This window comes from Candidozyma pseudohaemuli (assembly GCF_003013735.1).
Source record: "Candidozyma pseudohaemuli strain B12108 chromosome Unknown scaffold00016, whole genome shotgun sequence".
Lineage (NCBI taxonomy): Eukaryota > Fungi > Ascomycota > Pichiomycetes > Serinales > Metschnikowiaceae > Candidozyma > Candidozyma pseudohaemuli.
The window spans coordinates 221,328-236,150 of NW_020194450.1; the positions used below are offsets into that span (position 1 = coordinate 221,328).

The 14,823-nt window shown below is 50.8% G+C and overlaps 4 protein-coding genes across 4 annotated transcripts; 2 read left to right on the plus strand and 2 right to left on the minus strand.

Moving 5' to 3' along the window:
- Positions 1-334: 334 nt before the first annotated feature.
- GLT1 (glutamate synthase (NADH)) lies at positions 335-6,703 on the minus strand (the record flags this gene model as incomplete). Its single annotated transcript, XM_024859988.1, has 1 exon — positions 335-6,703. One exon carries the CDS (start codon positions 6,701-6,703, stop codon positions 335-337), a length of 6,369 nt encoding a protein of 2,122 aa, XP_024711940.1.
- A 1,916-nt stretch (positions 6,704-8,619) lies between these two features.
- On the plus strand, positions 8,620-9,261 carry C7M61_004672 (uncharacterized protein; the record flags this gene model as incomplete). Its single annotated transcript, XM_024859989.1, has 1 exon — positions 8,620-9,261. The coding sequence occupies one exon, from the start codon at positions 8,620-8,622 to the stop codon at positions 9,259-9,261; it is 642 nt and encodes a 213-aa protein (XP_024711941.1).
- Positions 9,262-9,991: 730 nt separating this feature from the next.
- On the plus strand, positions 9,992-11,044 carry C7M61_004673 (exosome non-catalytic core subunit; the record flags this gene model as incomplete). The annotated part of the gene is made up of 1 exon (XM_024859990.1): positions 9,992-11,044. One exon carries the CDS (start codon positions 9,992-9,994, stop codon positions 11,042-11,044), a length of 1,053 nt encoding a protein of 350 aa, XP_024711942.1.
- A 38-nt stretch (positions 11,045-11,082) lies between these two features.
- Positions 11,083-14,721, minus strand: C7M61_004674 (putative ubiquitin-specific protease; the record flags this gene model as incomplete). Its single annotated transcript, XM_024859991.1, has 1 exon — positions 11,083-14,721. A coding segment is annotated over one exon (3,639 nt), but the record flags the coding sequence as incomplete, so codon positions are not given.
- Positions 14,722-14,823: the final 102 nt, after the last annotated feature.

Here is a 14,823-nt window from a genome sequence, read left to right on the forward strand (position 1 = left end):
TTTAAGCTGCCCAACCATTGAAACTCGCCAACACCAACATAGAATCGTGCAATAACGGTGATAACATCACAAGCTGTATCTCATCATTAAACTAAACTGGCCATTCTTCGAATTGAATCCATACAACATGTACAGCCATCTTTATCTACAACTATACAGCAAGTAGAACAATACAACATGTTTAGCTGCATCACAGAAACCTTCGAACACACCCATCCAATTGTACCCTCCAACTCTCTCCACCTACACCTCCCACTTATCCAATATGTATTCTAAATCAAAAGTGCCCAGCCGAAACTGCCCAGCCGGGCTATATACTTCAACCTCAAGCCGCTCAGACCTTCTCCGCAAGCTCCTCCAACAACTTGAAGTTTCTCTGCTCCACAGCGCCGTTTCCTGGCAACCTCGTAGCACCCATAAGATAATTATCCACCTCACGAGCACACTGGCGGCCTTCCTGGATACCCCAGACCACCAACGACTGGCCTCTCCTACAGTCGCCGGCAGCGAAAAGGTTCTCCTGGCCGGACACACGGTAACCACTAGGGTCGGCCGTGGAAATGGTGCCTCGCTTGGTCTTGTCCACCGAAAGCTTGTCGGTTTCAGGACCAAGGAAACCCATCGACAAAAGCACAATGTCGGCTGCAAAAAACTGCTCGGATCCAGGCACCTCGGCCATCTGCCAGGCGCCAGAGTCAGAACGCTTCCACTCGACTCTGACGGTCTTGATGCCCTTGACGTTTCCTTCACCGTCATCGACAAACTCCTTCGAGAGAATAGAGTACTCTCTGGGGTCCTTGCCGTAATGAGCAGCCACCTCCGAGTGTCCGTAGTCGACTCTAAAAACACGAGGCCATTGAGGCCATGGGTTGTCTTTTGGTCTGGCATCTGGAGGAGTAGGCAACAACTCAAAGTTGGTGACGGACTTGGCGCCGTGTCTGGTGGAAGTACCCAAACAGTCGTTACCGGTGTCTCCGCCTCCAATGACGATAACGTCTTTTCCAGAAACCTGCTTGCGGATTTCCTCGAGAGTATTGTCCAAAAGCGCCTTGGTGTTGGAGTGCAAGAGCTTCATGGCAAAGTCGATGTTCTGGAGGTCTCTGCCGGGGATGTTCAAGTCCCTAGGGATGGTGGAGCCAACGGCAAAAATCACAGCGTCGTTGGACGACTGCAACTGCTCCACAGAAATGTCGTCGCCCACGGCGGTGTTGCAAATAAATTCAATACCTTCCGCAGCCAAAAGATCCGTTCTTCTCTTGACAAGACGCTTGTCCAACTTCATGTTGGGAATACCGTACATCAACAATCCACCCGGTCTGTCTGCTCTTTCATAAACCGTCACCTTGTGGCCTGCCTTGTTCAACTGGTCAGCTGCAGACAATCCAGCAGGACCCGAGCCAATCACAGCAACAGACATGCCGGTTCTGTGGGTTGGAGGCTCTGGTTTAATCCAGCCTTGTTCGAATCCGTGGTCGATAATGGCACATTCCACAGACTTGATGTTCACAGGGTCCTCGTTGATGCCCAAAACACAGGCACCGTTACAAGGAGCAGGGCAGATTCTGCCCGTGAATTCAGGGAAGTTGTTGGTCATCATCAACCGCTGCAAGGCGTCGTACCATCTGTCCTTGAACACCAACTCGTTCCACTTGGGAATGACATTGGAAATAGGACATCCAGTATCAGAAGTACAGAAGGGCACACCGCAGTCCATGCAACGGGCGGTTTCGTGCTTGAGCTCGTCCTTGGTCAACCGGGACGTCATTTCGTTCCAGTCCTTGGTTCTGGCCTTGGCGTCTCTGTACTTTTCGTTTCTCCTCTTGTACTTCATGAACCCACGGAGCTTGTCCAACTGGGCCACGGCCTTCTTTTCCGTTTCCGGGTTGGTGATGGTGTCCTCGAGATCCAACACCTTGGGTTCCTTGGATCCGGCCTTGGCGGCTGTAGCACGGTGAACATGGCCATGCTTGATTTTGGCAGCCTCACCATTAGTAGCGTCACAGTCGGGGTCCTCCTTGATGTTCTTCATGAAGCTGTTCAACTCGTTCTTCTTGGCCTCCGCCTGCTTCTGCTTCTCCTGCTCAAGCACCTTCTTGTAGTCGTGAGGCAAGACCTTGACGAAACGGGACAAGATCCGGTTGAAGTCGTTCAAAATCTGGCCAGCCACTTCCGAACCGGTGTAGTGGCGGTGGTCCTCGATCAAGCCTCTCAAGAAGGCGATTTCCGAAGGCTCTGTGACGCTGGAAAGCTCCACCGTCTGACCATTCACCTTCTGGTTGAAATCCTGAGCCATGTCCAAAACATAGGCAATACCACCACACATACCAGCGGCGAAATTCCGGCCCGTAGAGCCCAAAATCACCACACGGCCGCCAGACATGTACTCACATCCGTGATCTCCAGTTCCTTCAGCCACAATGGTGGCCCCAGAATTCCTAACGGCAAATCTCTCGGCAGCTACACCACGGATAAAAGCAGCACCGGACGTGGCACCGAAAAAGGCCGTGTTACCGGCGATAATCTGGTCCTCCGCCTTGAACTTCGATCCAGCAGGTGGATACACGATAATTCGGCCTCCAGAGAGACCTTTACCGATGTAGTCGTTGGCATCACCTTCAAGCTCCAACGTGATCCCAGGCGCCAAAAAGGCACCGAACGACTGGCCGGCAGAACCCTTGACGTTAACGTGGATAGTATCGTGAGGCAAGCCTTGCTCACCAAACGTCTTGGAGACTCTGTACGACAAGGTGGTACCCAAGGAACGGTCAGTATTGACGACATTGCAGTCGATGGTCACAGGCAAGCCCTTCTCCAACGTCACCTCGGACTCGTCAATCAACTTGTTGTCGATTCTGACGTGCAAACGGTGGTCCTGCTTTCTCACGCAGTAGGTATCCACACCGGGTCTGATAGTGTGGGCTGGCGTCAAGATAGGCAGCAAGTCGATATTGGCGTTTTTGGTGTTTCTCAAGTCGTCTCTGACCTTCAACACCTCCGTACGGCCCACCATCTCGTTGATGGTCCGGAATCCCAACTTGGCCATGTACGATCTCAACTCCTGCGCCATGTAGTAGAAGAAGTTGATGACATGTTCTGGAGTGCCCTGGAACTTCTTTCTAAGCTCTGGATCCTGGGTGGCAATGCCCACGGGACACACATTGAGCTCACAACGGCGCATGAAAATACAGCCCATGGCGATCAACGGAGTGGTTGCAAAACCCCATTCTTCAGCACCTAGCAAGCACGCAATGGCGATGTCACGGCCTGTTTTGATCTGGCCGTCCGTCTGCAAAATCACACGGCCTCTGAGGTCGTTCAAAACGAGAGTTTGGTGGGATTCGGCAAGACCCAATTCCCAGGGTAATCCAGCGTACTTGATGGACGTCCATTTGGCAGCACCAGTGCCACCGTCACCGCCAGAAACAAGAATATTTTCCGAGCCGGCCTTGGCCACACCGGCAGCGACAATGCCCACGCCAACTTCAGAAACCAATTTGACCGATGTTCTCGCTCTGGGGTTCAGGCACTTCAAGTCGTACAACAACTGCTTCAAGTCCTCGATCGAGTAGATATCGTGGTGGGGCGGAGGCGAAATTAAACCCACGCCGGGCGTCGAGTGTCTTGTTTTGGCAATCAGCTCTGAAACCTTGTGGCCTGGCAACTCTCCACCTTCTCCAGGTTTGGCACCCTGGGCCATTTTAATCTGCAACTCGTCGGCGTCCGCCAAATAATAGGACGTCACACCAAAACGACCAGACGCAATTTGCTTGATGGCTGACCGCATCGTGTCGCCGTTGGCGTTGACCTGGGACCTGGCGGAATCCTCACCACCTTCTCCGGTGTTGGACTTTCCACCCAATCTGTTCATGGCAACGGCAAGCGTGGAGTGGGCCTCCATGGAAATGGAGCCGTACGACATGGCGCCGGTGAAAAAACGACGAACGATTTCCGTCCAGGGCTCGACCTGGTCGATTGGGACTGGTTTTGCACCCTCATAGTCAAAGTCCAAAAGCCCTCTGAGCGTACAGTTCTTGATGGCCTCGTACTCCTTCTTGCAGTAGGCGTCGTAGGCTTTTTCGTTTTTGTTTCTGACGGCGTCTTGCATCGAGGCAATGGCAGCAGGGTCGTTAACGTGCTTTTCTCCGCCGTCTCTCCAGTTGTACTCGCCGGTTTCTGGAAGCGCCACAGGCTTGACAGTCTCCCTGGTAGGGTATCCTCTTTCGTGAAGCGAAAAGGCGTCCTGGGCAATGTACTCGAAAGTGATACCCTTGATTCTGGACGCCGTGCCGGCGAAACAACGATCAATGACCGAATTATCAATACCAAGCGCCTCGAAGATCTGGGCACCCTTGTAGCACGCCAAGGTGGAAATACCCATCTTGGACATGACCTTCAAAATACCAGCGTCCACGGCGTACTTGTAGTTCTTGACAAGCTGCTCGTCGGAAAACTGCTTCTTCAACAAGCCCTCGTTCTTCATCCGGATCAACGTCTCGATCGCCAAATATGGATTAATACCGTCGGCACCGTAGCCCACCAAACAACAAGCATGGTGCACCTCTCTGGCTTCAGCAGTTTCCAAAAGAATGGCCACCTTGGAACGCTGCTTCTGTCTGACCAAATGGTGGTGCACAGCACCGGTAGCGATCAAGGCAGAAATGGGCACTCTGTCGAACGAGGTGGCTCTATCAGACAAAATGATGATTTTGCGGTCGTCGGCAATGGCCTTGGAGGCGTCCTGGCAGATTTCCGAGATTTTGTTGATGTAGCCCTGGATGCCCTCGGTCTTGTCGAAGGTGATGTCGATGGTGGTGATGGACCACTTGGGGTAGACTTTTTCGATGTTCCGGATGGCATTGAGCTCGCCCGTGGAGAGAACTGGCGACTTCAACAACAAACGGTTGCACTGGTCGGGCTTCATTTCCAAAAGATTGCCTTGGGGTCCCACGTAGCACTCCAACGACATGACAATCTCCTCTCTGATCGGGTCAATGGGAGGGTTTGTGACTTGGGCAAACAACTGGCGGAAGTACTCGTACAACAAACGGGGTTGTTCAGAAACACAGGCCAAAGCGGCATCGTTACCCATGGATCCAAGAGCTTCCTTGCCCTCGGCCATAGGCAGAAGAATGTTCAAGATCTGCTCGTGGGAGTAGCCGAATGCCACCAAACGGGGGTCTGTTTGCACGGTGATGTTTCCAGCAGTCTCCTCGATCTGGTGCTCAAGGTCAATCTCCCTGTCGGTCAACTTGGCATTGAGGTCGTCAAGCGTGATCATGTTGGCGGAAACCCACGATTTGAAGTCGAACCGGGACGCCACAGACTGCTTCAATTCACGGTCGTCCACCACTCTTCCTTCCTTGGTATCCACAAGCAACATTCTGCCTGGCTGCAAACGGCCTTTCTGCAACACCTTCTCCGGCTCAATGTCAATCACACCCACCTCCGACGCACAGATGATCCTGTCGTCGTCGGTGATGTAGTATCTGCACGGTCTCAAACCGTTTCTGTCCAAGTTGGCACCACAGTACCTGTCGTCGGCAAAGGTGAACAAGGCAGGACCGTCCCAGGGTTCCATGAGACAAGCGGCCCATTCATAAAAAGCCTTTTTCTTCATGTCGATGTTCTTGTCGTTCTGCCAGGCCTCGGGAATCATGGTCATGACGGCCTCAGGCAAGGAGAGCACGCCGTTGATCACCAACAACTCCAACACATTATCAAAGGCCGCCGAGTCGGAACCGCCCTCCTCGATGATCGGGTACAATTTTTCCAATTCCTCGCCAAACAACTCCGAACGCATCACGCCCTCCTTGGCTCGCATCCAGTTCTTGTTTCCTCTCAAGGTGTTGATTTCACCATTGTGAGCTGCCATTCTCAACGGCTGCGCTCTGTCCCACGAAGGGAAAGTGTTTGTGGAGAAACGGGAGTGAACAAGGGCAAAATGGGCCTCGAACTCGGCATTGGCCAAATCGTAGTAGTAGGCGTACACCTGGTTGGGCGCCAATTGGCCCTTGTAGACTATGGTTTTGGCATTGAGCGAGCAGATGTAGAACCAGTTGTGGAGCCCAATGGTGTGGGACAGCTGCTTGCGCAAAATGAACAACTTCTTTTCAAAGTCCTTCTTGTGCAATTTTTCAAACTCCTCGTCCGACACCTCTGTTCCGTAAACGTCCGCAAGCACCACCGCTGGCTGCAAAATCAAGGGCTCCCTGGAGAGAGAGGCGGGGCCCAAAATGGACGAATCGTGAGGAACGGCTCTCCAGCCCAAAACCCGGAGACCAAGCGAAGAAGCGATATTTTCAAAAGTGTTACGGGACTTCTCGTACACGGCCTCGTCCTTCTTGAAGAAAACGTTACCGGTACCGTACTGGCCCAATGGCGGCAAGTCCACGTCGCAGTGGTACTTGAACTCTCTTTGCAAGAACTTGTGTGGAAGCGACAGCATCAAACCAGCACCGTCTCCGTCCTTGGGGTTCAACTCACCGCCTCGGTGGGTCATGTTGCAGAGGAGGTTTCTGGCGTCGCTGACGATTTTGTGGGAAGCAGAGCCCTTGAGGTGGCAGGTGAAACCAACACCACAGGCGTCTTTTTCATATTCTGGGTTGTACAAGCCTTTGGCCACAGGGAGGGCTGCGGCCCAGGACTTGTTTTCTGGCACTTCGTCGTAGGCGTAGACCTTGGGCGGAGAGAGGTCTGTGTCCATGGCAAAGTGGGTTTACAGGAGAAAGAAGAAAAAAAAAAAAAAAAAAAAAGGCGGAGGTTGAGAAATTGCATGTTTAAAAAGCCGTGCTGCTCGCGCAGAACCGAGAAGCATGCTAGAGAGACTTTTGGTGTCAAGCAGGCATATGGAGGCGTCATAGTTACGGGCGCACCATTGTTTGCAGTGCAGCTGCCCGCGGGCACCTGGTGGTTATGTGCAGTACCAGCGTCGAAATCGTCCAATCGCTGCGGGTCTTTAGTCAGAGTGATAGATAAGGCTTTGAGGGCGAAGGGAAGGTGGGTTGATAAAAGGCGGGGGCCATGGAGCTTTTTAAAAGGTGCCATGTCGGGGGATCTTAGCGAAACTAGGCAAATTTTGAAAAAATTTCACTTTATTTTCTGGGCCGTCTGGGCCGCTGATAAGGATCTGGCGGGGCCGCTGCACACCGGTATTGTGCTCGTTCCTTATCAGCCAGCACCACGAGGACGATTTCCACTGGAAGCAACAGCAAAATGGGTTGGAAAAATGGTGTTTTGAAAAATCCCCAGATCTCCACGTGTCAGCCGTGTCTTCACATGAGCCGAGGTGGTCAACGGCCATCCGGCGCGGGAACATGGAAGGTGGGGACAATGAGCCCCGTTGTGATTGGGCCTCTTCGGTAGATAAGGTACAATAGGGATCGGGAGGTGAAGATAGGGTTCTGGGACTGAAGGGTTTGGATCTGTTGCTGGTTTTCTGGGGTGGTGGTTTTGGTTACTTTAATTTTCTTTTTTTTCTTATTACAATCTCTATTTTATCCTTTTCTATTCTCTTCATATCGTTTAGTTAGCCCATGGGAGGTGAGTCACCCGGTGATCTGGCGGCTAAACGGCAGGGTAGTTTTTCCTGTTTGGTGCATGCGTCGGTTGCCAGAGACCGTTACCACTGCCTAGTAGGGTTAATGGATTCGGCTTTTGGGGGCTATTTTCTGGGCCCAAGTTGGATCCTGCGATTACTTTGATTGTCTTCTTTTATGTTCTTTAATTATTACTTTGGCCTTTGCTTTTTTTTTTTGATTCCTTCATCAGTCGGTGTTTGGTGGGAGGCTCAGCAAATTTCTGGGTATTCTGCGTATGCACCATACAGTTGCAAATTCCCGTGAGCCCAGCACCGGCTGAAAAATCGACTGACCGAGAAAAGTAGGAACTTCTCGGCGTTTGGGGTGTTTTCTGGGTTGGAGGTTTCGGTGGGAAGCTTGTTTTGGGGAAAAGGGGGCGTGCTGGGGTTAAAGCGATGGCTTCTGTAATGTAGATGTTTCTGAGACGAGGAGCCCGGGCTTTGGTGGTTTCAAGGCTTCAATTTGGAAGAAGAAGAGATGATGGATTTTTAAAGATGATGAATGCTTGGGATTTGGAAGAGAATCACTGGATGAGTAAGAGAATTTACATCTTGTGTAGTAGCTTGAGTGATGGTGCTTGGGGTATGCGCTAAGGGGGACTATCAAAGTGGGAAGCCTGCAACTCCAATTCTAGTTCTACCATGGAGTCAGCCAAGCGAATAGCTGATTTTATCGTGATTGACCTTCTTCTTTTCCACTAATCATAAATGCACTAATTCGGATATACCGTCGAATCCATCGGTACACTCTATGAGCAAATTTATCCAGAGTGATGAGACTGACTCCCGTTGCATTGCTTCTAATGGTAAGAACACTTTTGTCATTTCAATGGTTGTGGTTTCTTCGAGCTCTTGTTAACACTTATCTAAGTTAATTTGTCCAGAGAGGGAAACGCCATTCCTTGGGAAAAGGCAAGTCCAGCGCTACACTTTCCTTCTTCAACAAAAACTACCCCCTGGTCATTCACCGTAGAATACTACGAAGCATAAATACGACACTTCCTCTCTACCTTGTATTTCATCACCCACCACTAATACAAACCATGAGCAGACTTTCTACGTTCTTCCGCCTTTCCACCAACATAAATGCCATGAAGGCAGCCGAGCAAAAGCGCAAGGGATTCGTCCTCAGCATTTTCAGAAGAATTGCTTCATTTCCTGAAAACTTGGAGAATTGGCTACTTGGGCCACTCTACCTTTTGCTGCGTTCCGAAACATCAACGAAGCCTCCGCTTCCAACTGCAACACAATTACCTTCTGTTCAATTGGACAAGCAGTCAGACAGTTCAAGCAACGACGAGTTTTTCGATTGTGAAAGCCCCAAGCAAACAAACTCTTTTTTGGAGTTTTCAGCCTCGAAGCTTCCAGACCAGAAGTCACCTGAAAGGACTGACCAGAATTCGCTAGAAAGTACCGCTACAGAAGAAGCAACAAGCACCAGCGTAAACCAGAATTTCCTAATTGAAAATGAAGATTTTTTGGAATCCGGTGAGTGGCAGATCGTACGGTCACGCAAGAAGAAGACTTGCAAGGATATCACAAAGGCTAGTGCTCCACCATCCATTCCTGGCAGTTTGAAGGATTTGAGAAGACTGGATCACCACGTTGTAGGGAAGTCCAAGGAGCCCATTCACGACAACAGCAAGCTCACGCAGGAGAACATCTTCAAGTATCTTCTGGTTTAAGGGGATGGCGACGAGGAGATAAATAGGAATGCAAAAGGATAAACTAGCCGTAGAAGGAGCTTTGAAAGCTTGAAGTACAGTAAATTAGGGATTGAAAGAAATGGAACTTTTAAGGTTTTATTGCAAAGAAAAGTAGAAAGAAAAGTAGGATTGCATGTATTTTGGAACACTCTGCTTTCCATTTCTGTCCTAGGTTCACTGACCTTCATAGTCAATTTCATTTACAGCAAACCAGAAAAATAACCTCAGTGTTTTAAATTTCAAAATCCAACAAGACCCCTCGATTATGTGACTTGCGGCACCAAGTATGGACTATTTGTTCATCGCTTGACTATACCCTTTCAGAAGGAAGATGAGACCAACATGGGTAAGCAATTTAGACAAAGTCAAAGAGGCGAGGATACCAAAAGAACGAAACAATAGAAGGAAAAAAGTAAAAAGTAATCTATCACCATTTCGATCCCCGGCTCCTGCTCATCTACCAGTCCATCTCGTACTTTGTCAACTTTTCGCAGCCATCGAGCCTACCATCACCATCAAATCAACCCACCAGAATCCGGCCAAATCCCACCCAGAAACAAATTCCAACAACCTCTTCCACAAACACCCCAAATCGTTTCCAAAACAGCCCCCACAAGCGTTGGACACCCAAAAGCGTCCCCTCCAGAATCCTCACACGTGACCCTACACCCATCGCATACACCTCTTCTCAGCTACATCTTCTTCCTTAATGGCTTCCGAACAGCTGATTGTGTTTCCGCCTTCGGTGTTGGCGAGAATATCCCCGGAGCTCACGCTCCAAAGACACTTGTCCCAGGGCTTGAGACCCTCGTTGCGTGAATTCACAGAATTTCGCCAGGTTGTGGCTTCTCAAGGTAACTTGGGAAACGTCAGCACAGACGCCGTTGTGGGCTCTTCTGTGGTGAAACACGGCGGCTGTCATGTTTTCTGCGGCATCACTTTGGGTATAAGCGAAGTGAACAACCTGGACGAGGACTTTGCAGCTGCTGAGCCGGAATCGTCAAAGTACACCTCGGTGTATCCTGTGGTGGAGGTTGCCAGAGGAAGACAGGGTGCTCCTAGTGACGAGGAGCAGATTCTCCTGCAAAAATTGTACAATTTCGTCTACCACCTGCGGATCCTTCCGTACCTGTCGTTGGACATCAAACCAGGTTACGAAATCAAGGACGAGGCTTCTGGAGAGGTGTCCATCATCTACCCAGACGACAAGTCGTTGAGCGAGGACGAGATTCTGACGTTGTTTTCGACCGTCAACGTCAGCAAAAAACAGCACAAGTTTGCTCTCTACGCCCACATCAAGGTGTTTTCCAGAGACGGACCGCTTTTCGATGTGGTGAGCCATGCTCTAATAAACGCCTTGAAGAACGTCTCGCTTCCCAGGATCTACCTTGCTGACTCGGGCGTCGATCCCAACGTTAGAGTGCCTGTTCGCTCTAGAGGCAATTTTGGCCATTTGGACCAGCTGTCCAGCACTTTTTGCATTGATTCCAATAAAGAGATTGCTACGCCTTTGCAATTGAACGAGGACGAGTTGGCCACTTCGTCTAGTTTCGGCTTGGTCGAGATTGACGACGCTGCCGGCCAGGTTGCCCTTTTGGCTGATTTGGAAGGCGAAGCCGAGGAGGCGAGCTGTGAAAGCAAAATCAACATTGTTGCATCCAAAAAGAACCTAAAGCATGTTAGTATTGCCGGCGGTGGCGCCAATGTCACGCTAGACACCTTGCGGAAGGCTATCAGTTTGGCCTACGAAAGAGCAGCTTAATTAATTCAGGCTTTTTTTCGATTAGCTGTTTACGCCTGCTATGTGTTATCCTCCTTGGAGGGCAGCTCGACCTCGCCGCTCGACCCAATGGGGCTGGCAAGGTTGGAAACGGATGACGAATAGTCATGGTTGATGTTGACAGACCGAGGCAGGTCGGCTCCTTTTGAGAGCAAGCGCTGCTTGCGCAGATTTTCAAAATCAGTGTTGCCAGGCAGCACCAAAGTTGGCCTCACTTTTCTTGGACCTTTGGTGCTGGCGTCAGCGTAGAGGTCATCCTCATCGGAGCTGGAAGTGATCGCTTCATCATTCGCTTCTTGCTGCTGTTCAGCAGCTGCTTGCCTTTCAGCTTCGGCACGCTGCATTATCTCGTCTCGGGCTTGATTAAAGAGTTCGACTTGCTGTCCGATAGCTACCAGCTGCTCCTTCAAGTTTTGCAATTTAGCCTCGAAAGAATGGCGACCTTCATTCAAAAGCTGCTCCACGGACTGACCGCCGGCAAATGCGGACAGCTTGCGTTTTTTATAGAATAAAAGATAGGCAGCTCCCTTGATGCATTCACGGGGATCCTTCACCTCATTGACTCCACTGTCGTTGAAGTAGTACCACTTTTGATCTCTGAAGTTTTTGGCGTAGGCCGTGTAATGACCACCTCCCAAACCACCGTAGTGATTATCGACAGCGACCAAGTCGTATATGAGAGGTTCACCCGTTCCGTTCTGGACAAACTTGTTCATCTCCAAACCTTCAATGGGGAAGTCGACAACCATGTTGATTTTGTCGCTGAAGGCTCTGGCAGAAGAAAATCTCTTCAAGTGGATAGTCAAGATATCTCCGGTAGACCAGATCTGAATGGTTTTCGTGGCACGCTTGTGGTCTTTACAGCGAGGGCAGTACCACAAGTCCTGTTCACCCAAGACTTCTGGGGTGCTGAAGTTCCTGAGACAGTCGTAGAGGGAGACAGTCGATTTTTGCTGCATCGCCAATTTCCGTTTGTTGTCTTCCAAAACAGGATTAGGGATATATGACAATTCCTCCCAGGCCTGGTGGTCACGGTCTTTGAAGAAACGGTCAAACACTTCTGAGTCCCACTCGCAGACGAGAGTGGTTTTGCTGTTGACTAAAAGAGGTTTAACCTTTTCTTGCTTGACAGCCTCCTCGGCTCTATCCTCATGATGAGGGCTGCAGTCCACGCTGTTTGCCTCGTGGTCAGATTCGCTTGATGGCAATGGGGGAAGGATCGGTGGTCTGAGCGAATCCTGGCCTAAAGGTTCGATGTCTTCGTAGTTTGTATCGCTATCTTCATCCTCGTCCAGCTGAGCTCTATCATTGGCGTCACTTCCTCCCGTTGCCTCCACAGATTCTTGCCTGTTGTGCAAAATCGAGATGGGCTCCGGCTCAGCGAAATTCGATTCCTCAGAAGTCTCATTTTTGGTGGTTTCAATCCTTTGCATTTCTGCAGCATACTCAGGGTAATGATAGTACTTGCGCTTGAGCTCAGGAAGCTTTTCTGCCAACAATGGTAACTTGAAGAAGGAAGGTCTGCCTTGAGGAATGTGAAGCGGACGTCTATTGGGGTCACTTTCCTCCAGAAGCTGCAGCTGATAGCGCATTCTCATACCTGGCTGGTACCTTCTTGGACCACGCGTGTTGACATGGCGGGTGCCATCTTCCTCGTAGTATTTGATTGTGAAGCCGAAATCGGCACCAATTTGTGGATGGGCCAACGAGATATCAGAGTCGTAATCTTCATCTGTTGGTTGCACTTCCGCATCCGCGTCAGCCATGTTGAGATCAGCAGATGCCCTTTGCTCTCTTTGAATTAATGGAAAGCTGTCAGCTTTGAAGCGAGAGCCATTGCAGTCACCCTTGATCTCTTTATAACTTGCTTCCATATCAGCGTTCGTGAGGAGCTTCACAGTCTGCTCAAGCTTCTCTCTGACAGTTCCAAAACTAAAGACATCAGTTTCCTTGTTCAAGGTAACAAAGAGAGGAATGCCAAATGGGTCTGCTATGTCGTACGAGGAATCTTCCTCACGAACAGTATTGAGCACAGGCACAATCACATCGGTTTCGGGATTATGTGGGATGATGTAGGCCACAACGATATCCTTTTCGTTGATGAGCTCGTTGATGGGGTAAAACTTTGAAGCGGCACTGTTCTCCTGGAAGTCTCTATAAAAGAAGTTCGAGAAGAGCTCGAACAAAAAGAGATGCTCGGCCGGTACATGCAAAAAGCTGCTGATGTAGTTGATCAAATCGTCAAAGTTGGAGGACTTGTTGAGTTCAACTTCCAACCTCGAGAGTGGCTGTCTTCCGGAGGCAGCATGGTCTCCCGAGAGGTCGACGATGATGAGCTCGTGGTACCATTTTTTGTTGACGGGCAAAGGAAGCGTCAAGTCGTTGAAAGGGTCGAAAGTCATGGATTCCTTGTTGCATGTGGGGCAGACCAACGTGGACTGGTACATGCCTGTGAACAAATCGACAATGACGGAATCGTTTCTCTTTTTGTACTGATCCCAGCAGGTAACGGCCAACTCTCTAATGGCCTCTGGGTTGTTGACGTCCTCGTCCTTGAGCTCGGGCTTCTCGCAGTATGGCTTTTGGTGAATTCTGTTTAAATCTTCATGAAGGGCATCCAAAAGCCAGGAAACAAACTCCTGAGAGTCCTGTTGCTGGAAACCATGGAAAATAGACGAGTGCCGTCCCACAGTGTACTTGAACTCACGCGGAGTCACAGCCGACGGACTGCCAGAGCCGTAGAGCTTATGCAATAGACTGGAAAAGGCCACAGCCACATCGCCCTTGTAGCCCAACGGGTTGTTGGTGTTCAACTCGCGCTGGTACAAGTCAAAGAAAAAATAGTAGTTGAGTTCCGGGATGTGGGTGAGGCACTGGAGCGCCGAGTTCATGTAGCAGGTGTTGCCCAAGTTGGAGAGACCGCAATGGCCTCCCAGAGAGGTGACGACGTCGTAGTCAAGCACAGAGTGGCTGGCCAAGTACGAGTCAACAAGGAACGTCTTCCGTTCGGCCGGCTCCACCACCAAGTGGAGCTTCGACGCCTCAATGCCCTGGCTTCTTAGCGTGCTGCCGTACAAGTTCGGAGTCACGATGGACTTTCTCGCCGGAGCGTCGATGAACGCCGCCACGGAGATCTGCGACGCCATGTTGCGGGCCGCCTCGTTCTCAATAAACCACAACCGGAGCGGCGCCACCGCCCGTGGGTTCTTGTAGACATGCGATCTGACGGTATCGTGGAGCTGCTGAAAAGTGCTGGCCAGCGAGAGCGAAAACACCTGAGAAGGCCGGGCACGCGGACTAGCCTCCTTGGCCAAGACGTGGAGCACGAAAAGCGGAGGTACGCGTTCGATCAGCACGCCGTTTTCGTCCACAATCATCGCTCGAGCCACAGGAGCACCGTTGACGCCGAAAACCTGGGCCAAGCTGTGGAAAAGCTCCGGTTTCACCGCCAAGCACGTGCTTTCGTCTTCCGCCGTCATGGCCCCGTGTTCGTCCACGAGCAGCGAGGTATCCAAACGACCGACCTTTTGGGCTAGTTCTTCAAGTGAGGCAGCTTCTGTGGAACAGACTTGCTCCCAGAAAAAACGGGGAATCACCAGCCACACGTCGCCGTTTTGCGGCGTCGCCTGGATCATGGCGTCCCACGAGTCACGTGTGCGCTGGAGTTGCGCCGGTGGTTCCATTTCTGCCATTCCCCAGATCAGTAGTAGGTGATGTTGATGCGCGACGGTGAGGATGTGGGATGTAGGGTGGGGGGTCCT